Source organism: Parasteatoda tepidariorum, chromosome 1 (assembly GCF_043381705.1).
Source record: "Parasteatoda tepidariorum isolate YZ-2023 chromosome 1, CAS_Ptep_4.0, whole genome shotgun sequence".
Taxonomy (NCBI): Eukaryota; Metazoa; Arthropoda; class Arachnida; order Araneae; family Theridiidae; genus Parasteatoda; species Parasteatoda tepidariorum.
Window position 1 is genome coordinate 23242306 of NC_092204.1, and position 26269 is coordinate 23268574.

Genomic DNA, 26269 nt, shown 5'->3' on the forward strand with positions numbered 1-26269 from the left:
ACTGGGATATATATATATATATATATATATATATATATAATATATAAACAAAAGGAAAAGCTTTATATATTTATTTTTTATTTGTTTTCGTTTAAAGGAGAAAAAAAAATTGTCCTAGGTACTGTCGTATTGAAATTAATTGAGGACATATTTTCTCATTTAATTCACTTTCATTTAAGGGATTTTGTTTTGATAATGATTCTCTTAGAAATAGAGAAAAAATAATTTTCAAACCGAGTCATATATGCTTAACGCTTCGCCATTTGGCATTATTAAGCACTTGGCATTTTTAAGCATTTTGAAACAACCTCAAAACATTTTCCCTCAAGCTTCATATTTAATTATTATATGTTGCTTTTACCTTCGTTCGAAAAAAAAGTGCTTTGCCGAAATTTTCGCATTTTACAAATTGTCTACTGAAATAAAATTAGAAAAAATTATGATCACCCAAATGCCTGATCACTGCCAGCATCTTCATCGCAGTACGAACATACCACTGCAGGTTCAACATTTCGTTCGTTCGTAATCGCATAGTACTTAAGAAGAGCACTGAACGATCGTTTTGAAGTACATTTTATCAGTGGTTATGGCTAGAGGATCACTAAACTTTAAATCGATAGGTAGCAGCCAGAATGTATGAGCTGAAAAAAGAGTATTGCCGAAACTCCCAGCATAAGATAAAATTTGCCATGTTTCTGGCTCTACGGGAACATCAAAAGCTCAGAAATTTTTCGAATGCCTTTTGGTAATGATTTTGGTTAAATTAACTATAAAATATGGTTGTTTTAATCATTACTGAACTTGGTAAATGTTAAAAAAAGATGGTAAATTTTTTATACTTTGAGCATGGCTAAAAATTATTTATTCGATTAAATTTACTTTCCAGTTTTGTAATTTTAACTAAATGTGTGCTAATAAGTATATTTTAGAAAACAAGAACTTCCGGTAAACCGTTACACACATGCGCAGGAAATTACCAATAAATTGTTCAAATGCAGTATATTTTGTTTTTAGTAACCTGAATTATACTCGTAGTTTCGTTAAGAGTACTGACATTTACTATTAAGCGTGGAGAAATGTTTTTTTCTCTCTGAGTAGCATGTAAATGTAGTCGGTGCTCATTGATGATCAGATTGCCGTACAATCAAACTGATGATGACGAAATTGTAGAAACATAATCGGCTGGATCCTCTGTCCCACAAAATTGCTTTAGAAATTCCTTACTTATTTTAGAATATCGTGTTTTATATTGAGCTGCTATATGCCAAGTTAGTAATGCTTAGATTAAACCTCTTTTTGCACTCTCTACTTTTAGACAGAATGCTGATTCTAAGCAATCAAAATTTATTTTTATTAAAGTATTTAAATGAAGTATTCAAAGTATTTTATCTAGCAACATACATACATGGCAATACTTTTACTTTGCTACTTGTAACGCTTGCACGTCGTTATTTGTTAGATTTAGTACTATTACTTGTTTTTGTATTACCGTTTTTTGAAAAAGTACAAGTATTTGTGACGAGAATGTCGAAAAAAATTGATACTTTTTCTCTGAAATATTTACAAAAAAATTTAGCTTTAAAAACATTTTCTTTCCGCAGTATTTGACATTTATTTATTCTTTAATTTTTAAATTTACTGCATTATGTATTCTTTAACAGCTAACTTATTTCTCCAAGCATCTTTAAGCGTTGCAATTTCCCGAAAAGGTGATATATTTTTAGGAATTTTATGGATTTAAAGAATTTTACCTGTATATGAATACAATTTATTTTTTCCTACTTCTTTAAACAAAAACTGTAATTTTATCGAATTTGTTCAACAAATTAATTCGTTACTAAAATTTCTGAAACTAAGAACAAAATTTCGAAAGATTTAATTATTTTAAAAAATGAGCATAATTTAAAATTCCTTTTTATATGCAAACATTGCATTTTGATTTCTCGTTTGGTACCTTTCAACATTTAATATTTGCATAGAATTTTGTAATACTTTCTTGTATTTTAAAAATTTATACTTTTAAATTAAAATCAAATGCATTTTAAATATTTCTTTTTTTGCTTTTTTAATAAAATTTTAATTTGAGTAATTTAAGTAATTTCATTTTGTAACGAAATTTACGATTACTTTGAATTTTGAATTTCCTCTGAATGCACTTTAAAATAGCTAAGTTTTTTGTTTTGTACCAGTACTTTAATTTTACTTTTTTCTTCGATTCTTTTCAAAATCAAAACTTTTTGCTCGTTACTCTGGCTTAAAGTACTTGTACCTTTACTCGTTACTTTCTGCAAGTAACGTTTCCACGTATGATTCAAATGATGTATTCAATGTATTTTATTTAGTAAGATTCAAGTGAAATATTCAAGTATTCAAATGAAAAATACATGAGAAAAGTATAAATTTTATAGAAATAGTACAAATGTTGATAGGTATCCAATATAGCATATCAGAAAATTTTCATCTCATTTGTTGAGGTGAAAGCAAGAAATTATATTTGTGCTTGCTGCATAAGTACACGTTGCACATTTGTCAGGCCGAAAGTGCACTTCTGACACTTGATCAAGAAGCAAACAGTCAAACCTTTAATTTATTTAAAAGGTCTGATTTTTATTTAATTTAATAGGTATTAATTATTTTATTTAATATGTCTTAATAGGTTGTTTAATAGGTAATGTTTCATTAATGATTCACTGTTTAATTAAGGTACATTTCTGCGGTTTAACCTATTTTTTTCGGGTCAAAAATGCTTAAAACAATAATTGAAATATTTGGCTGGGTGGAGCAGTTGGTTTGTCGTCAGCCATCTGAGCCCAAGTCTGCGGGTTCGATCCCCGGCCCAGACTCTGGATTTTCGGGTTGCAGAAAATCCTCAGTGGCCACGTCGTATGATTATGCGGCATGTAAGAGATCCCTGGAGTGCCTTATTGGCTCTTGGTATTTCCGAAAAAATTAAATTCCTAGTGCACTTTAGCATCCAAATCGAATCTCGGTGCTGCCATCTAGTGTGGCAGAAACTAGACGTCCAAATTAACATGACACCCATTGTGGTGGTCCTGATAGAGTGGATACCACCTCTGGAGAACGCACTAGGTTTGCTCATCGGCAAGGCCGATTGTGCAGCTCATTGGCAATAAATAAATAATTAAAATATCAGTTCTTTATAAGTCAATAAATAGTAACGTTTCAAGGGAAAAATGCGATTTAAAACATTTATTTTAGTCTTTTTACAATTTTTTTCTGTTTCTCATTCTTTTTTTTTAAAGTGAATAAATGTTTCATGTGTATTCCCTCTTTCCCGAAAGCATTTTTAAAACAAATGCAATGTTTTGAAATTGCAATCTCAGCTTAAATTTTAATATACGTTTTATTTCATTAAGGCATAAATATTACTTAAAATATAATGCCTACCATTTCATTCACAGTTCTTGATGAATTAGAAACTCTGATTTCTCTCTATCGACAGATTAGATGCTAATATATTTTCAATTAATGTATTCATAGTTTAAATAACATATGTATTGGTATTTTTGAAACATCTTTCGTACTATTTTATCAATTGGTTAAAATCACACTTTGAGAAAGGGAAAACAATATTTATTTTAGTTATTTTTATCTTGGAATTGTTTTATCATTTATTGATAAAACAAAATAGATTTAGGATTATGAACTTGCATTGATTCTAATTTTAGTTTCTCAACCAGACACTCAAAAAAAAAAGGAAAGTATTTATTATAACAATCTGTGAATACTTTCTCTCATTTTTCAGGAGGATAAAACCTTTTCACAACGAAAGAACTTTCCTTTATACCGATTCAATTTCTTTGTTCTCGATTTATTTGACAAAAAAAAAAAGCGTTAAACCAAAATTACCTGTAACAACAATTTTTCCAGCGCTAACACTCATAACCATCTCTCCAGTCAAGCGGTGACGAGTCTGACAGTGAAATGTCCTGTAAGTGTCTTTTTCCAACACACCATGAATAAGAAGTTCTCCGGAATTGAGCACAGTGTAAGAACTGCCTAAAGGATAAAATGAATAAAATATTTTTCATTTTGAAATGATAAATTTATCAATTTGAAAACGGTTACTTTTTATATTCTCGGGGAGATCCGTGACCTTACATATTTTTAGAATTCTTATAAAAAATAATATTTAAGAAAAGAAGATAAACAAAGAGAGAAATGCTCAAAACTGTCAGAATATGGTAAAATGTACCATATTTCTGATTTATGGCAGCACCAAAACCTTTGGTCATTCTTGCCGATGAACTCTGGTAAGGGTTTTGGTAAAATTGACAGTAAAATATGGTTTTTTAATGTATGATAAAATTAGGTAATTTTATCATGACATCTTAGAGTATAGCATAAGAAACATATGCTTAGTTAAATTTAGTTTTCAAGTTTTTTTTACCGCATTTTTTACTCTATGTGCGATAATACGAACTATATTTTTAAGTTTTATTAACCAGAAAATATGTTTTTGTCCTTTTTAGCCAGAACGTACATTGCCATACAGAATGGTAATTTTGCATCCATTTTATTTCTCCGTTCAGTCATGATAATAAGTATCTTAAAAAGAGCAAAAATTTCTTTTTTTAAAATGTTAACCAATCGTAAGTAAGGAAAGAGTGTTACATTGAAGAGCGTTACATGAACATAAGCAAGGAGAGAAAAAAATATGCTCGAAACTATCAGAATATGATAAAATGTACCATATTTCTGGTTTATGGTAACTCCAAAAACTTTGGTCATTCTTACCGATGGAATTTGGTAATGATTTTGGTAAAATTTACTGTAAAATATGGTTTTATAATGTATGATATAATCTGGTAATTTTATCATGACAGCTTAGAGCATGGCATAAGAACCATTTGCTTAGTTAATTTTTTTCATATATTTCTTTTTTCTTTAATTATTTCTCTACGTGTGATAATACAAACTATAATTTTAAGTTTTATTAACCAGAAAATATGTTTTTGTTTTTTTTAACCAGAAAGTACATTGCCATAAGGAATGGTAATTTTGCCTCCATTTTATTTCTCCGCTTAGTCATGATAACAAGTATCTTAGAAAGAGCAAAAAATGTTTTTTTTAATATTTTAACCAATCACAAGTAAGGAAGGAATGTTACATTGAAGAGTGAGTGCATTGAAGTGTGTCATAGGAGTGAGTACATTGGAAATATCTATTTCTCGTTCATTTTGTAAGAGAGGCCTAAAGAAAAAGGATAAACAATAAATCAATTCTTATTGACACACATTTTGTAAAAAATACAAACTGAAAAGTAAGCTTAACCAAATAAATAGTGTTAAGCCATGTTCCAAGGAATGATGAAAGCACCAAATTTTAGCTCAGATTATAAAACCATATTTTATTGTTCTTTATTTTCGTATAACAACAAGGTAGGTTATATCGCGAGAGAAAACAGAGAGAAGTTGAAGGAAAATTTATATAAATTCCTTCAAATTTTAACAACCGATTAAAGTGCATCGACGTGCACTTTCGCGCAGTGCAATTTGTCAGATTCCGAGAGCGTTTTTTTCTTCCTGAATTTCAGTTATATATTAATTTGCAACCTCCGATGTTGTTAGATTTTCTTGCTTTTATTTCTGATTAGCAATTATCAAGTTTGATAAAAATATGTTAAGGGTGATATTTATTGCACATTAATTTGGTACTTTTTTTTCTTCTGCTCCTATCTATTTCCTACCACCTTCAATTTTCTACAAACCATTCCATTGATATTAAATGCAGAAAAAAATGTTTCATAAATGCTTGAAAAATAAGAAAAAATGTTTAAAATTACATAAGATAACAGTTACGTTCCAAGAAAAACCATATCTTAGTTCTTAAAATACGTGTTCTTAAATTTTATTGTGATTCAACTCAGAATATTTTGATAATGTACTACTGTTATGAAAAATAAACTATTGGTTAATTCGCATAAAAATATTATGCACCTCCTTTATTCATTGAATTAGATATAACATTAAAAATTGGCAATTATCTTCATGTTTTTAAACTTAAATTATTAGAACAAATCGCTCAAATTATTAAAGAGTTAGAATTTTCAGCTTTTTCTTAGTGAAATTTCGAAAATTTTTGGTGGTCAAGACGTTCGAATATCTTAAGTCGTTAATAGATCCCCTCATATAAGACTATTATCATTATCAAAATCGTGTTTCAGTAAACTTCCAATAAACTAAAATTTGAAATTACAATAATCTTTTCTGTGTGTGAAATTTTTATACAGGTGTAAGATATATAATTATAACTTCTATATCATCAGCTAAATTTATAAGAAATACATTTTAGTTTCCGTGTTAGATTTGGAAAAAAATTACAGGAAACATCAAATAGCACCTGAATAGAAAATCTACTTTTGGAAATTAGATTTATTAAAATACGATTTGCAAAAAGTGGTCGATTCCAACTGCACAAAGTAACAATCAGACAAATCTGAAACCTAACCGTAAAATCGTGTATCAAAACTGAAAAAAGGCTATTTTATAGTAGTTTATGTTACTGCATCTTGGATAAAAGTAATTCCAAAAGAATCGATGCGTCTTACATATTTTTTTTAAAGTTATATTTTCTAAAAAGAAATTTAAATAGAACATTCGAACAAAATGTGATAGATAGCTTTAAAATGAACTTGTAATCTGTGCTATTTTTGTGACATATAATGCTCTGAATGTTGTCTCCCTTCCAGATTAACAAAAAATAAGTAAATAAATAAATAATCAATTAAATCGCTGAAAGAATACATGAATAGGAAGAATTAAGATCTCTGACAACAGTGTAAGTGAGAATAGAATTATTTTTACAAAAAATCTACTTTATGTCTACTTGACAAGTTAATTCCGGAAAATTTAAATACAATTTGAAGCATTTGTTCTCTAAGAATAAAGCATGGTAAAAGAAAACAGAATAAAGTTTAATGTGTTTATGGCTCAATGGTATTAGTTATATACGTTCAGCTATATACGTTCAGTTATATATGTCAATCATAAAAAGTTATGATTGAATTTACCAAATAGCCAGAATGAACTAAACTTAGAATAATTGATAATAAATTGACATTATTACTACTCATATTGAGGGTGTTACCAAAATATGATTCAGCAATATTTAGAGATTTTGTTAGGTGAAAAAGTATGGCTAAGCTATTAAAATTTAAACATAATGTTTTGGCACTCATTTAATGTGTAATTGTTCTCGTCAAAATACAAAAATATAAAAAAATTCGCAAATAGAGGGGGCATTATTAGAGAATGCATAACTCTTATTTATTATTAATATTGCTAAAGTCCTTTTAAAAAACTAGATTCATAAACATTGTAAGATATTATTTAGTATGAGATACATGGTTAAATACATGAGATACATGGTTTACATACTGTACATTTTTTTTACCGGAATTATTTCTTTTTACCATATATTTCATTAATAGGATTTCGTTTTTTGAGTGTTTATCGGAGAAATAATTTTATATACGTTCAGTTTTATTTGTCAACAATAAATAGTAAAGATTGAATTTACCAAATAGGCGGAATAAAATAAATTTAGAAAAATTGATTATGAATTAACATTATTCTCATACTTAAGGTGCTGCCAAAATATGATTCAGCAATATTTAGAATTTTTTTTTTGGTGAAAAAAAATGGCTATACTATTAAAATGAAAACATAATATTTTGGCATTTATTTACTGTGTAAATGTTATTAACTTCTCTTCAAAATACAAAAATATAAAAAAAAATCATAAATAGAGAGGGCATTATTAGAGAATGCCTAACTTTTATTAATTATTAATATTGTTAAAGTCCTTTTGAATAGCAAAATTCATGAACATTGCAAGATATTATTTAGTATGTGATACATGGTTAAAATTTAAAGCAAAATATTATACAGCCTACTTTATTGAATGGAATTTATTAACATATCTCCTTAAAGTAGGAGTCTAAATAACGCACCAATACTTTAAAAACAAATATTACTATCACTGTTCTCAATCATTGATGCTTAAATCCAAAATTATTTTATGAAAGTATGCGATGAAAGGGGCAGTGCTAAAATTTTAAAACGAGACATTTCGTCACGCATTTCGTCACGTATAGAATTCTTATCAACAAACTTATAAAATATACAGACTTTTATTAATGTTATTTAATATCCTTTAAAAAAATAGTTGTTGACTATGTATTAAAAGAAACACAGTTTAAATATTTAATAATAACATGCCCCGAATTTCTTGTGTGAAATTTATTAAACCTCTCTTCTTTGTGCGGAAAGTCTAAATAATGCATTAACTAAATTAGAAGAGGGTTTGGCAGTGCTTGGATCACGGAAATGCTGTGCAAAGACACAGCAGTTCACTTTCTGAAGAGGATGTAATTCTGAATCTATCGGTCGAACCTCCCCAGGGTCCGTGGCTGAGAGGGACGAAGCTAATGTTTAATGGAATTGCAGAGTATCTTGGCAGCCTTGTAAAGCAGGGGCGCTTCTCGGAGAAATTTGTTGCGGCAGAAGAGAGTTTTCTCTGAAAGATTCGGAAAAGAGCTTCTCGAATGAAATTTTTGATTGTCTTTCTACTGAGATTGAGAGTGCCTCGTTTATTAATGACTCTGTCTCTTAGAACAAAACAGTCTTCAGATCCTTGGATCTGTAGATTCAACGCGGGTTATGTTATGTTTAGAGCCAAATTTCTTTTTGTGTTACTGAATAAAAATATTAGATAAATTAAAAATATTAGATGAATAAGATGAAATTAGAAATACGTAAAATGCATATTAAAATACATAAAAATGTATCATTTCCATTATATACAAAAAATTGAATGTCAATCTTTAATAAATTTTTAATATTATTTTTTGTTGCTGAGATTGAGAGTATCTTGTTTATTAATGACTCTGTCTTGCAGAACAAAAGCGTCTCCAGAGCCGTAGATCTGCAGATTCTATACTGTTTATATCATATTTAGTACTAACTTTCTTTTTGTGTTACTGAATAAAGATACACAAAGTTTATTCAATATTTCAATCTCTGTTGAGGATGGATTAGGAGAAACATCAGTGCTCGGAGTACCGGTTAAATACATACCGGGTAGTGGCACCGAACCTTAAAAAACATTGATGTAGGGCACACTAGGTAATTGTATACCGAGTAGTGGCACTAAGCTAGACCTAGTGTATATTTCGGATGTTTACCAAAGCAACAATCCGATTGTCAACTTTCACTGGTGGAGGTCAACAACCAAAAATTTCGGTCATTATTCTTAACTCCGCGTAAGTATCACCTGTATCATTACAGCGCCTTTTTCTATTTACTGAAACTTCACTTAAAATAAATTTAATGCACATATTTTCTAATATCCTACCTCTCATATCGTTTCTTTTCAGAACTTGCTTGTCATCCCTTATCCATGAATCAACAGACACATATTCTCGAACAAATGTTGGGAGATGGCAACGGAGCACAGCTGTATTACCTCTTACAACAAAATCATCATATACTTGAGGATCAAACCTTTGCTTGATAACTGAAAAAAAAACTCTTTTTGGAAAGGACAATTTAAAATTATATGTATACACAATGACAATTTGAATAACTTTTGATGCAATTATATTTATTTACGAATTGAACAATGGGCAATTGGCGAAGCATCCCTAAAGATGATCCGAAAACATACTATCACAATTTTGATTCTCTGCAGAGTAGATGGCAGCCCCTCCAGTAGCCTGATGGAAGTTGAGCACTTAATGGTAGAATAGTTTAACGAGGGCCAATACCTCACACCCTTGGTCACATTGCAGGCTGATAAAAGTTTCCCTCACATTAACAGCAATGATGGCGGACTTCGGTGATCTACTGAGAATCGTGCCTTAATGATCAGTCCACTACGAGACTAAATAAGCTTTGAACTAAATATTAAGACAGTTATAAGTCACCGATTTCAAAGTTAAGAAAAATGCCGTTTTGCCAGTGAAGCCAAGAATTTAAAGATTATATTTTAAAATTCTTTTTTTTTTTTAAAATTCCTTTAAAATTTTGACAAAGCGTTTCAATAAATATCGATTACTACCGGCAAAATCAGCAATCACCAAAACGCAAAATTTTCTGAAATATCAGATTTTCTGTAACACTTAGGCAAAATGAAAGAGGAACCAAAACTCATTAATTTAACAGGCACAAAGGCAGTGTGTTTTGAAACACGAAATAAAGAGGCAGAGACGTGTGAAGTAAGGTTTTTTTTAATTTTTTTCTTTCTATTTTGTACTGGACAGTTTTTCAACTTACTTTGGAGGTCTGTTTGGAGATGGTCACTTGGTTTCACTTCAAATAATAATTTCAATTTCGCTCACTTAAATGTAATCATAGTATTTTTTTAAATGCAAATTGATTACAATATTTGCATGAATTAAATTATGTCAAACAAAAATTAAAATCGAAAGTTTCTTCTTCTGAAATATCAAGATAATCATTTAGTATTAGTAAAATAGCCAAATAACTTAAAAACAATCTTTGTAAATTTGAAATAGATCTTACGTGTTTTTATTGCTATGTCTTTTTATGGCGTCCGTCGTCTTTTTTTATGATTAACGTTTATCGTCAACATGTTTGCAAACAACATTTGTTAAAAAAATAGATAATGCTTAAATTATGCGAAAAACACATTGTTGTCAATACATTGATGTCAATGCTTGCATCAAAAAAGTTCTTTTGCGACGTTAACAATCACAGACGTCACTAACTTAATAAATTGACCAATTTTCCCCTGAGTCAATATTCCATTTACTCTGTTAACAATAAATTAATTTTTATAAATTATAGGCAATTTAAGTGCTTTACATTTCCAGATGTGCAATATTTTTAACAACATTTTTTGAATTATGATATTAAACTATTAAATCATAGATAAATGCTTTTAACCTTTATGTTTGACTCGGAATTTAAAAAAATATATATATATATATGTAAATAGAGAAATAGTATAACCAATTATTAAAAAAAATGTGTTTTTTTTACAATAATACCGTTAACGTCTATAAGGAGGTGCCGGATGACCTGGTTAGTCCCAAAGTCCTCCATTAAAAATCGGTACCTTTGGTAGTGCTAAATTGGAGACTGGTCGTTCTCTGGTTCAGGTCAAAATTGCGATCTGTGGGTGAATAAATAGTCGGTGAACAAATGTACGAACTTGTCCGCCCAGTAAAAAAATGGGCTTTGGCATGTGTGTGTAACTAAAGCCGTATTCTTGGCCCTAGATAGCTCCATTGAAAAACAGGAAATGCACCTTCTGCCTCAAATTCACTTGGTTATACCAATCAGGTTTTACTGGTATTGGCAAGCATCGTTAGAAACAACAACAACAACTTCTATAAAATACTGTCAAATTATTTATCAAGCATAACAAACTAAAAATAAATTTGAAAGTTACTTTATTTACAGTGACTACGTGAAGCTATTAATATTGTAATGTTTCAATCTATGTCTAAAACATTTTAATATTTTAAATATTCTCAAAAATGTGTTTATTTAATAATATACTTTGTAGAATAAATCAGACATGCAAAACTTTCAAAATATTTTTCTTAAGATTTTAAAGAATAAAATCGAATTTTTTTCATGAACTTTCAAGTTTATACTATCATTGAGATGTCTTATTAAAATTTAATGAAATTCAAAAAAAGTATTCCATGTAGACATTTCTTTACAAAACATTTCAATTTGCATATCTGAAGCAAAACAAATAAGCAATAAATAGTTTAAGAACGCCAATAAATATTACCGTACATTTTCATCAAAAAGGAATGTTAAAAAGAAAACAGATTGTATTTGCATTTATTTTTCTGAAATCATCACAGTTTGTTTTATAAATACTTGTTGTAAATGATTTCTAGTATGAATTTTATCTCTCCTATATTTCTTTTTCCCTAAGATGTCTAAAAATTTATGAGATTCTTCTAGCATCGACAGAAGTTTTTATTTGTATTTTTTTTGTTTGTTATTCTTTCCATACCTACGAACCATATGCATTATTTATTTATACTCTCGAACAACAGCGTCAACTATTCCTTCGAAAGAATATTTTCTTACTCTAAATATCGCAAACCAAAGCCTACGTGTATATCTTTTCAGATGCTTTAGTATTTTCATTAAGAAAATTGAATGTATAACTGCTTTAGATCTTAATAGACAAATTCATGGAAATAATAAAAAATACGTTTAACTAAATTGATAAAAGAAAATGTAAACGTAGTTTCAATTTTAATAAAATGATAGATTGTATATCGCTTGTTAAAAATGTTAATTAAAAATAAATGTAGTAAAAATGAGATTAACTGAAGAAAAGACAAGTATTTTTAACAGACGACCTACAAATTGGCATCTTCGCAATTATATTTTCTATCTTATGTCGAACTCTTGAACGAAGGATTTCCCTAGGAGGACATTGGGTGTTGGCCATTAGAAACACATATACACCGAAGAGCCATTACATTATGACCACCATGCTAATAACATGTAGGACCATCTTCAGCCCTCAAAACTACTAGCACCCATCATGGCATTGATTCCACAAGGTGCTGATATGTAGTCAGAGGTATCTGGTACCAAGCGGTCACCAACTAGTTCTGCAATTCCCTCACATTGCGAGTGGGTAGCGTGGCAGCATGAATTTGGCTTTCCCAGTAGGACCACAAATGCTCTATTGGATTAAGGTCAGGTGAATTTGGAAGACAGGACATGACTTGAAAGTCACTGGAATGTTCCTCCAACCAATCCATGACGGTTCAACCTTTATGACCCGGTGCATTATCCTGTTGCTAAACACCATCCCCCGCAGGAAAAACTGTTGCAATGAATGGGTGAACCTGATCTGCAACTATGTTAAAATAGCTTACAGACGTCAGGGATTGTTCTATGACGATTATGGGTCCTAATGTGCCCCATGAAAACATTGTTCCTGGGCGAGAAACCATAAAAACCTGTGCGTGCCCATTGTAATAGATGGAGGGCTCTTCGGTGTATATCTGCAATTATATCATGAAAAATTACTCAATTCCGGCTTGTCCAGCTTCTTATCAAAAGATTCTGAAAGGGAATTCGTGGCAAGATTTTTTTTGCGTAATCGAACGGCATCTAAAAAGGGGAATTTAAACAACATAATTTGTTTAGACAGACGATGCCACACAGACTCCAAGGAAATTTAGTATTTTCTTAATGAGTATATTCCCAGCTATTATTATTTATTAACTTCAAAAAATAATCTTTCAGTCAAAATTTTGGTTTTGCATGCTCTTTTGAAATAATGATTTGTGTTGAAATTAATAAGAGAATTTGTTTTAAAAAATGTAAGACGCATGAATGCAGAATCTTATCTCATATGAATTTTAAAATGCAACGCAGATATACGTTATAATAATAATAAAAATAAATAATTATGTTTGTTTTAAACTCTTAAATAAAAAGTGTAATAATAGCAGTACAGATGATGATGATGATTACTGACGGGCATTTTTGGAGCTCTCTGGAGTATTTAACCTATAGCTCGATTTTGTAGTGTTAAGTAACAGTACATGAAATACCTTTAAATTAGGGATACAAAAACAATACCTTTATAACTGTTGTTAATTTAAAGATGATGACAACCAAAACAATATGGAAATGAAAGAGGTGAAATTGAATCCTACCACGTGATTTTCCGGCCAATGAAAATGCTCCGACAATAATGGAAAACAGCATCCTTAGATTTTTATATATGGTTAGATACATAATTATAACGAAAAGTATAATGTATTTCTTCAAAAATACTTTTTACAAAAATAGTCAAAATTTATCAAAGTTACTCTCTTCCTTATTCTTAAGCTTAACTCCACTTTTTCAATTAAACTTAAATTTACCAACGATATCGGTTTTATTGCATTAAATGTATAGAATAATAGTACATAAGGGGAAATAGGAAATTCTGCGCAAAACGCAGACGACATAACACAATCAAGAGGAGATATATGGTATTTTCCTCAATTATTATTTAAATATGGTTAATTTCTTACAGATCCTCTGTAATTTTAAATTTTCAATAGTTCTCTCTCTCTCTCTGGTATGCCTGTTTAGGCAGAGGGGTGCGATTAATCTTGCTTTCCAGTGGTGCCATATCTGGACAAGAATTCAAATTCTTCCACACCCATACGTCATACCCTTTTATAGGGTGAACCCATTCATACATCCATTCTTTCATCCACAGATCGTAATTTTGACATGAATCAGAGAACGATCGATCTCCAATCCAGTACCCCCAGAGGTATTGGTTTTTTTTTATGGGAACATGGAGGACTTCACCATTTACTGCACTGAGAGACTTCGGCCGGTTGGGTTCGAACCAACGAACTCTCGGACATGGGCCCTGCGTCCTACTGACCACACTATCCAGGCACATTCTCAATAGTTGATTTTAAATTAAAACTACAGCAACCAACATTTTTACTTGCATAGAATTATTATTGCGGTTATATAGTAATGCTTTGCTTATCCTTTCTACAATTTCGAAAGGGAAGTGCACGTTAGAGCTTTGAAATTGGTGGGAGCTGTTTGCGTTTTTGCCATAATATAGTCACGAATGTTGCCCATAAAGCGTGAGCAGTTTTCCAAGATACAAAGAAAAAACATCTGCTAGACATTTCTTTCCTGACAAAGAACCTGGTTCATTATTTTCATAACGACATGTTCACCCAGGAGCGTACATCTGTCACTATCTTTATCATTTACTAATTGCAGGAAGCCAATGTTCAACTCCGTAGCTTTGTAATTTTGAGCCCTACCAAGAAAACAAGAAAACTCCTGGGTCAGTACCGCCAAAGGCATGATTTGTTATGGGAACACTGAAAACTTTGTGACCCGACAAATTTAGCGTGCATCTGCCATCATTTACTACATGTCATCAACTGGCGGGCATAAGACCTTTGGCCTCTTGAACATGGGCTCAGTGCCCTACCAACCAGGCCATCCTGGTCCTTGCTCGGAGAAATTGTAAATTTGTCGTTCCTAATCCAATTCCCGAACTCCGATCTTGAAGTGATCTCTAAGAATATGAGTTAAAAGTTTTGGGGTCCGGCGAGTAATAGCGAATAGGAAGAGAATCTTTATATTGTATAAAAAATCATTCTCAAAATGTCGATGTACTGAGGCATGTGAACCAATAAAAATTTGTAATAGAGAAGAAATGTTAATTTGCTTTTTCAAAGAAATGTTTTTATTTCTTTATTGCGGTCATTTTGACCACGATAATCGTTTTAGACAATTGTACTTCATTTTATATACTAAATTAAATTGAACTTAACTAAAATTACACTACACTATATACTAAATTAAAATACACTAAATTAAATATTCATTTTGTTCAGTAAATAATAAAGTGTATCTTTTATGCTTTTGAAAGATTTCTTAAAGAAAGGAAACTTCACGAAAGCCAAGTAAGCTGGTATAATTATTTTAAGAGCTAGCGATACTCAAAGTTTATTTGAGGTTAAAATGATCTCTAATACCGATCTAGTATTAAGTTATTTTAGAAACCATGTTACTTTTCAGCATAAATAATGTTTTATGGAGGTGTTTAAATGCATTATGTATAGAGATATAAATAACAGAATAAAACAAATTTGGATAATCCTTTTTAATGCTCGTAGAAATTGCAATGTATTATTGCACCAGTTGACCAGAACCTTAAAAGCAAGCCAATGTGATTTTTTTGCATGGTAATTTACAGAGTAGTATTGCAACGGGCATCGGTTATCTTTTTATAATTTCTGAAAAATTGCATCATTATTTTAAGTTAAAATTTGGTTATATACATGATATCTATTTAAAAGATAAATAATTCTAAGATGCGTATAAATAAAAAAGAGTAATATCAACATATTTAAATACTTTTTATCTATCTTTAAAATTGAAAAAAAAATTAAATTTTAATTTCATACGTATGCTCAAATTAAAAAAAATAAACTTTTAGTTTCATGATCACATATACAGTTTTTCCTCATGAATTGATTAAAATGATTGCATTGATTAAAGTACTTCATTAGTTTTACAACTGCGCAACTGATGTTTCATTTTAGAGATAAAAATCAATCAACATACCGTGTCACCACGTCCGGCACCGGCACCGAAAACAAAAGTTTCTCAAAGTTTAAAGTGTTCTATTTCATTAGAGCAGTTGTAATTACAGGAGAAATTAAATCTATGTTTAATTCATGATTCGTAAGGAAAATTGGTTCTTTGAAAGAAGAGGAACGATTTTTTCCATGTTTGTCATGTCCGAGAATAGCCACTAATGAATTTCATAGCGTGCTCATAGACATGCGAATTAATTCTAGTAATGGAGATATTTTTCTAAAGAATATTTTAGTGCAAATGTATATACAAATGCTGGCATTCGATTTTATTTTTTTAAAGCAGACATTTGATTTCTTATTCTTACGTGAGAATGTCTATACCATTTTGTTATTATTGAAGAAAAGAAAATTAATACCATAAATATATTCTGAATTTGCTAAAAAATTAAGCTTTTATCGCAATTTGAAGGCAAAAATTTACTTGATTTACTATATACTTTTCTCCAAACACTCTCCTTAAAACAAAGTTCGTCGATGCTTATCCTATGAGGTTTGACGAAGTCATACTAGATTTCAGGCACGAAATATATATGATCGATAAGGTGCATATTTTCGATAAGATCCATATGATTGATAAGTTTCATATTTTCAAACAGCTCCATCTGATCAATAAGATCCATGTGGTTAAGATCCATATGGTTGATACGATCTATAAAGTCTTTAAAAACCTTATGGACAAAAAGATCCATATGTGCGATAAAATCCAGATCCACAAGATTAAAAGTTTCACATGGTCAATTAAATCGGTATGGTCAAGAAGAAAAATATGATCGTTGAAAACCCTAACGTCTGTAAGATCCGCATGAATAATAAGATCAATATAATTGATAAATTTCTTATGGCCAATAAGATCGATATAATTGATAAGATCCATATGGTTGATAGGTTTTATACAGTCAATTAAAATGGTATGGTCAATAAGATAAATATGATCAATATGAGTGATATGCTTAATTTGGTCGATCAGATCCACGTGATCGATACGATTCATAAGGTTGGTGAGATCCATGTGCTTGATAATATTGTTTTTTGCACTAAAATCAAACGGATGCATTTTTAATAAGATTTTGCTTTTTAATCAATGATGCAATCACCTTTGTTATACACAGACATTTAACCAATAACCAGCTAGTGTCTGTTCTGGATTAATCAAAGTAAATCTGTTTATGAACAACATATCTAGGGATAGTGTTTTTTTACATGGTACAAATTATAGTTTATTTTTCGACTTTTTAAATACCGTACCAATTGGAATAAATAAAAATAAGATTCCACAGCATTGCAGAACGTAAAATGGGTGAGTTAATATCCTCCACACCAATTTTTTAAATTTTTCTTCGATACAAGTTGAAATGATCAACGTTTCGGGTTAGAACTTATAAAACCATCTTTAGCAGTTACGAATATCTAATTAAGATCGTGAATGTTTCTCATAGCAACTGTTCTATTATTACTCTTATGGAACCCAAAAAACATACAAGTTTGGCTATCTACTTTAATTGTGCTTGATTGGACATTTCCATATTAACAGTTCATTTATTTAGCAAAAGTTACTTATTTCCAATTAAGAAAAACGTTCTAAACTTAAGATATTTTTGGCACGACATTAAAGTTTACAAAAAGCTAAAAAATGCTTAATAAAAATCATCCTTCACAGAAACGATATACATCCTTATCCCTTCCATATACTGAAAACAAAAAAAATATTAAAAACCGGAGTAAAATTTTAAAAAAAAATCGACATTATTAAGATTTCTATCGGTTTATGTTCAGTAAAATCTAATTCGTTTTAATATTCTTTTTATGCTACTGCTGTGTTTGATTTGCAAACTAATTTTATTCTGAAATTTCTCATGTGCATTTATCCTAAATTGGATGAAATTATTTAAAATTGTAGAGTAAAATATACTTTGAAGTCTGTTCATCATTTCTTAGTGTTATAATATATTTCAGTGATACCGAACACATAACCCATGACCAAAAGAAGTGGTGATCTTTAATGAATAACAAAATAAGTGGTTAAGGATCATATAAGGGAATGTACCCGGCATTTAATTATACCAGGGACTATCTTTGGTGACCGATTACACTAATAAGTATTGCTGGTGTTTTACTAAACACATTCTGGTGTGAAGTAGGGGTATTTTAGTGTTACGATACACTATTTTTCTCAAAAATACACAGACAGTCAGCACTCTAAAAAATAAAACTTTCACTTTTGACGATTCAGTAATCCTTGAACTGCATTTCACCAATTTTGAGGATAATTTTGCCACAAAATCACATGATTTGTGGCGAAACGTTAACTCTCAAACGTATATTTGCTTGAATACAAATATATGTTTGATCGCAAATTTTTTCCTCTACTCTAAACGATATCAGAGGGCATTGTGGGAGATTGTTAACCAGAATGACGAAATTAGAATAAAGACTAAAAAAAGAAAATAAAGTGTCTTCCTGTATTGAGGTTAAGGAATTGCCCTTGTACGAGGGAGATCCTGAGTTCAGCTCACCTTCGGGAGTGTGTAAATTATAATTCTGTTCTTTCTTGTGTTGTTGAGGTGACACTGATCCCAGCTATATGGGGAAAGAAAACGACAAAGTGATTGTTAAGTACATTAGGCAAAATTCGAGTTATTTATTTTCAATTTTTTATTCTTTTTAGAAAATAATAGAATGATAAAATGATTTTTTACAATTATGTTATAATTCGTATACTTGAAGAAGTGACGATACTTATTTCGTCATTTTGACGAAATCTTCGCTCGGAGAATATATCAGGAAGCGGTTTCGTCAAGATCGAAGAAAGTTTCGTTATATTTGAGTATCCATTATTTATAGTAAACCTTGATTTATCCGACGTTTATACAACAATTGTTCCGGAAATAATCTTTCAAACACATTTAAAACGCTGAATAAACAACCGAAGAAGTATTCCGAAATTGTTGATATCCTATTTTAAGTGCCTAAGCCAACCAATAAAAAAACAGGAAAATATTGATAAAAGAAAGATATGAAGCGAACAGCACATAAATTTTTTTTATGAGATATCTATGTTTGTAAGATATCTATGTCTGTGNAGTTACTTTTCTCAACAACTGAAATTTAGAATAGTGTGATTAAGAAAAATATGTGAACTGTTTGCAATTTCAAATTAATATTGAAATGCACAGGTTTAGAATTTTCTACAGTGAAAAGTTTTCGGAACTTCAGTGTTCAAAAGCTAGACGTTAGGAGCTTATCCAATGAGCCGGCAAATCGAGCATCGCCGAAATGAACTGCGAAAGCAGTTCCGGGGGTTGGCGAGTGCCAGCGAGCAGGGGGCGAAGCCTCCCAGTTATGTTATAATTCGTATACTTGAAAAAGTGACGATAGTTATTTCGTTATTTTGACGAAATCCTTGCTCGGAGAATATATCAGAAAGCGGTTTCGTCAAGATCGAAGAAAGTTTCATAATATTTGAGTATCCATTATTTATAGTGAACTTTGATTTATCCTACGTTTATATAACAATTGCTCCGAAAATAATCCTTCAAACACATTTAAAACGCTGAATAAACAATGGAAGAAGTTTTCCGAAATTGTTGATATCCTATTTTAAGTGTCTAAGCCAACCAATAAAAAAACAGGAAAATATTGATAAAAGAAAGATATGAAGCGAACATCACATAAATTTCTTTTTATGAGATATCTATGTTTGTAAGATATCTATGTCTGTGAGTGCATACAAGAAAAGGGTGGCTTTGTGAATCCCTTTTGTTGATTTTCAACATCGAGAATTTCTATTTTTCAATTTTATTTTTTCTTATTTTCCCGGCTCCCCAGGCAGCGGCCTCTATTTTTTTTTCTTTTTCTTTCATAAGCTTAAGCTTCAGAAATTTTGCAATAGGTTCAAAGTTTTTCAGGTCCTGGTATAGTCTCGGCGAGGACTTAAAATAAAATATGTTTTTCGAAACCTACTTTTTCTTTAAACTAAATCGGACTAGTTTTCAATATGTTTAGAGGACGGAAACGATAGCGCTAAGCAAACGGCAAAAGACCCGGATCTGTAGTTTATATTTTCATTTCACAGACTGAGTACATCCATTGGGGACTATTCCAGAAGAATGCGACTTGTTCTTTTCTTTCGAAAATATTAATATTTTTGAAATAAAACTGAACTTTTATGTTTTCTCATTTCCATAAAGTCTGTATCTTCCAGCAACTACTACATATTGAAATAGATCTCTTATAAGACGTCGTATTGTGTTAGAAAAGCATACGCAACTGATTTAAGAATAGTCTTCATTCCATGAATTATACATAAAACTTTAAAACATAAAAGATAACATGAAACTAAATAAAGATTTTTAAGAAGTATATGTTACTCTTCCTATGGTAAAAGAATATTTCCCTCATTAAAGGTATTGTTTACAATAATATTAGCTGCGTGACGACATAATAGATATTGCAAATTTCCTAGCTTTTAAAATTTCTTCAATTTCTTAAATTTATTTTTTTAACCACTTTTAACCAAATTTAATTAAATTAGATCTATCGTTCGATTTTATTGCACTTTATAAAATGCTAATATAATTATTTTCTTAACAATTAAGGCAATAGCTAACTTTTTATTTCAATACGAATGTAACACTAATAAATTCCTTGTCGCGACAAAATCAAAAACGAAATCTATTTATAACTCTTTATTCTTCATTTCTCACCACAAAACCGTGTCAGTTGTATGGTTATATTAACTCTCACAGTCTTTTGGCGATCAGCCATAGCCAAATTATTTTCAAATTTAATATAGATTACGGGGCTTTGTTTTTGACCATTTTATCTTTCGATAAACCGCCAGCCACGGATCTCTTCCCATGCTCCTAACCATCCGCTGGGAACTTTTAATTTTTATTTCTTGGCGTAAGGAATGGGGCATGGGCCCTCAGACAGTACGATAATTAACGGGTTTTCTTGAAAAAAGAAATTTATATTTCTTTTTTCTTCTTCTTAAAGTCAAAATAATAAAAATATTAATAATTAGCAAATAAAAGTAATTTCAATACGTAACAAAATACGAACAAATAATAATTTTGTTAAAAAACATAGTTTTCTTTAATTATCTTCCTCCTTTAAGTTTTTGACCGTTTGGGGGGCTTTAATAGGTTTAAAATTTCAGTCGGGGATAACATATTGAAAATTTTTACTTACATTTGTTAAGAAAGAAACGTTATTTTAGCAAATCTGACATTCTAGCATTCTAGTGAGTCGGAAAATTCAAAAAACTTTATTAACGACGAAACACTTGCGGCGATGTAAATGAGATGTGCGATATGATGAATGCCATATTCTACTACTAAAGCCCGTATTGTCATCTAGCAAGTAGATTTTAATAAAATTTAAACACTTTCTAGCCAGTCGAAAGGTGTCTGCAACTTTAATGGACAATGAATTTAATTTGTTGATTATCTATAAAAACATATCGATAATATAGAAAATTTGTAGGAATTAGAAAGTTTTATTCTTTTTCAACATAAAGTCTTCAATGAGATTTGAACAATACTCTTGTTTGTACTGGTTAGTAAAAAGCAGTACTTTACTTTATTGACCGTGCATTTCACTGTTACACTTTTATCACTAGCAATTTTAGCAGTTTCGCTTAATTTCATGCGACACATTAGACAATCTACTTTTTTTAATCGTTACTAAAGTAATCATTTTGAATTATTTGCAGATTATTAGACTGGCACTTTTTAACAAGTAATAAGTCAATATTTTGGTATTTTTACATATTTTATATTTCTTGTTCTCATTTAATCACATGAATAATAAAAAAATATATATTAATATTAAAATTTAAATAATTATGAGGTATATTTTATAATATCTTTCAAGTAGTGTTTTAAGCTTTCTGGTTTTTATAAAACAGAAGGCATCGAAGAAACTCTACAAGAATCCTTTTTTCTGCAACAAAGCACAATTGGTTTCCTTATAGATTAGACATTTAAATGCACTTGTATCAAATATTTAAAAGTATTTAAAAGCAAATTTTAGTTTATTAGCATGTTTCAGCGTAAGTAAACTAATCTCTTAACGATTTCAATGAAAACCTAATAAAATAATAGTAAAAAATCGTGAAAAATAGGTAGTAAAACTTTTGTAAAATATGCCAGAAAATCTTCTGAAAATCAATTATCAGGGACCTCATGTAAAATTATAATGAAATTAAAACTGAGTTTTTTTAATATGAAGCGAAATTTATAGGATATTGAGTAATTTTAAGAAAATAAAGTAAGAAGACACTCTAGATTATATTTTATTTTTATTTTCCTGGAACTATCAAATATATTGTTTTTATTACTGTATTTTTAAAGACCTGGTGTTACCATTTAGTGCACTTTTAAAATTATTTAAGAAAAAAATCAATTCAAGAGCCACGCAATCTTCTGCACTCAGTCTTTATATTTCGTCTTTTAGGTGTCTTTACATTCAATTCTTCTAAAAGCTTCACATTTCTCCTCCCAAAATTCGCAATGAAAAGCTATAATAAATGCGTTACTAATCTTAGCCGAATAGTAAACGTTTGACTACAGATTTGTGGTAGATATTTACTAACTCTGTGGTTTATTATTGTTATCATTATTTCGTCAGTAGATTTTCATTTTCCTAATTTATAATTTCTTGTTTCGTTTTCTTCCTGAACTCCTTATACTATTAAAATAAACAGTCTAAATTTGATATAGAAAAATAAAAAAATTGATTACTAGAAACCATTCTGAAATTATTTCTATATAAATTGAGTTAACCTACATAATTAATTAATGTAATCTTATATATTTTAAAAATAATATCACATAGAGTTCTTGTTAAAATTCGAGCAAAAGGTATGGCATTTGTGATTAAATATTAATATTTAAATCAGAAAAAGGGAAAAAAATTCAAAATCTGACACATATTAGTGGATATCAATCACTTTTTACCTTTTTATAATCTTTAGTTACATTAACTATTAATTATTTTCAATTATTATAAATCGCTTGAATATTGAATAATAATTATTAATTTACCATAAGTTAGTATTTAAAAACCAGCTAATATTGTGAAGATATTTAAAAAAATATGTTTCCCAAAATATTTTCTTAATTTTTTTTTAACATTTTTAACCCTTTTTTTTGGTTTTTTAACATAACCTACTTATTTTGGTTTTATTATAAAAGGGAAACTTAACTGGTGGCAAAACATTTTAAATGAATTATACATTTTATTGAGAAAGCGCATATGATTAGCATTGGTTCCTAAATTTTAATGGTTACTATTCATCAACTGTTTATTTTAATGATTCAATAATACTTCTTTCAGAAAATAAAATAAAAATTGGTGATGCATTAATTATTACTAAGAATGCACCCAAACAATTGTTGAGAGAACGACTCAAATAAAAACATCAATACTTTCTCTTTCCAAAACCATCCAAGTAAATGTTCTATTCATTTCTATTGTCACGCATACTTGCATGATAAAATGTTAGTTACTTCAACAAAAAAAAAACGTCAGCGAATGTGATTTGAATTACAAAATTCTATCGGAAAAGACACAGTTTTTCTGGGTCGCAGAAATAATTGAAGCTTCTTCCATGCAACGGGTAAATATTGTTTGTGTAAAGCAGATACATTGCATTTGGGTTAAAACAAAGCATCAATTAACCACATCTATCACCCGAATGTTTGAGGAATACATATCTTCCTTCATTTATGATTTGAAGTTCGCGTGACTTGCAGTCGAACTAAATTCGTGGATTCCCAGTACTCGTAGACTGGTTAGGTACATCTGGAAATATCTTTACTTCAACTAAGCTTTTATGTTTCTTTCTTTGCCGTTTGTTCTGCTTTCCTTTCATTTTCTATCATTTCTAGAGGCGTCAGAATTAACTCTTCTTTGTGGAATAGTTCACTAAGATAAATTCAAATATATTTGCCCATAACTATAAATTGTTTTAAATTTATTTGATATTTGCTACTTTTAAAATTAATGTAGTGTTTTAGAAACGAAAGTTAGTACCCTTTTAAAATAATAACTGTTGCTTTTTGAAAGTTAGCTCTTTACAAAATAACAGCAGTTATTTTTGTAAGTTAATTTCTACTTTTTGAATAACACAAGCTTCTTTTGAAAATTTTGTTTTACTGACAGCTATAAGAGATGCTAGAAATAGATTTATCGATGTTTTGCTGTCACTTTCACGTCATGTGGATATACTTTAGCCCGCCTACGCTAATGTGTAACTAATAATGGAACTTCAACATTTTAAAACATGCTGTGTTCTAATACGTATTGTTTCTGCTCGTTATTTAATTATTTTCGTGATTTACGGTCCCTTCCAAATTACAATCTGTAATGTAATATCACATTGCATTGTTATATTATCATAATGTTAGTAAAAATATTTTTAAAAAATATATAAAAACTTATATACATTGTAGTTTTAACAATATTTTTCAATTAAAAAATCATTTGCTTTGGAAAACTTTTAAATTTCTATAGGGTTGAATTCATCCCGTGTGGCAGTTTTAGGTAGGAAATAATTATTCATTTGGTATATTTTTCCGTTCATATTGTAAGGGTTTACCAGAAATTCTGTTTTTAAAATTACAGTTACTATTATGAATCCCCGTGTAGTAAATGGTGACTGATACACGTTAAATTTTTCAAGTTTCAAAGTTCTCCACGTTCGCATAAAAAATTAGACCTCTGGGGGTACTGATCCAGGAGTTTCCTTGTCTTCTGGATTGATTCAAAATTAGTAGGGTGCGGAGTTGAACATTAGTAGTCGTAAACACAAAATTGGGTTATATATATATATATTATGATACAGATAGAAAAAAATACAAAACTGAAAAGCATATTTAAAAGAATGGATGGTTTTGATGTCATGTTCTAAGGTTTTTATGCCATGCTCAAGATAAAATTATGAAATTTTATTTCATTTTATGAAACCATATTGCAAATTATGGTATATAGTACAATATTTAATTGTTAATTCTACTTAATTCATTATCAAAGCACTGCGGAAAAAATTACCTATATTTCTGGTACTTTCATGGAGCCAGAAACAATTTAAATTTAACCATATTCTTGCAGTATTGGCGACGCTTTTTTCTCAGTGTATAAGAAAAGTATATGAGATATTAAACTTTCCAATAAATAAGTATTTGTTTCTCTTATAACCAAGTCTTATACGTACAATGACTCTGAGAAAAAGTGCAAAATAAAATAAAAATAATTTCTCTTTATACTCACTTTTCCTTCACGGAAACAAAAGACAATTTTTTTTTCCTTCAAGAAAAAAAAAAACAACTGAAATATCGTAGAAATGCTGCATTAACGCTTATAGGGCTGACAAGGAATATCATTTAAATATGCATAAATTCCTCAAAACAGCTTTATGTTACATAAAGTTCAAAAGAAATAGTTAATCGCTTAGTTACTTAAAAGCTTGTCCTAGCAGCTGTAAAGAACGTATTCACAATAAATCATGAATAGAAATATTTAGAAAGAAAAGTTTATGACTAGTAAAAGAACAAAAACTAGGAACGTTGTGAAAAAAAATTTCCTTGTAGCCTTTAGTTAAGTGCAAAAAAGGCCGACCGCTTCAAAGAGGTTACTTATGTAAAGGAAATCAATGAATGCAAGAAAAATTGATTGGAATTTTAGCTTTTTCATTTTGTTTTATTTTCCAAATGCCTGTCAATAGTTTCTGCCTCTACATTCTTTGTCTGGGGAACTTACTATTTAAAGTCTATAAAATAAAACAAAACTTTCAAGAAAAATATTTTTTTTCAATAAATACGTTTAAGAACAATGCTAAATTATTTATTTGAAGTTCGATTTAGCATTTTCAAAATTAAAATAATAAGTAGTATATTGTTCTTCTTTTTTCTAATTACAATATGGTGTTCAAATTTTATTCATATTTATGTATTTATTGTTATGAATGAGAAATATATATCAATGTATAATAAAGCATTTTGTACTTAAAAAAAAACACGCCGATACATATATATATATATATATATACATACAAGGGGTGATCAAATGAAAAGGTACGAAACGACATAAAAACGT

At 29.6% G+C, this 26269-nt stretch overlaps 1 protein-coding gene across 1 annotated transcript in view; it reads right to left on the minus strand.

The window, feature by feature from the left end:
• Nucleotides 1-26269, minus strand: part of LOC107440526 (cell adhesion molecule Dscam1) — a 191873-nt gene that overhangs the window by 110247 nt on the left and 55357 nt on the right. The window contains exons 3-4 of the mRNA XM_043047307.2: nt 9379-9540; nt 3871-4020 (exon numbers count right to left, since the gene is read on the minus strand). Coding sequence (XP_042903241.1) covers nt 3871-4020; nt 9379-9540 — 312 coding nt within the window. The remainder of the gene's footprint in view (nt 1-3870; nt 4021-9378; nt 9541-26269) is intronic.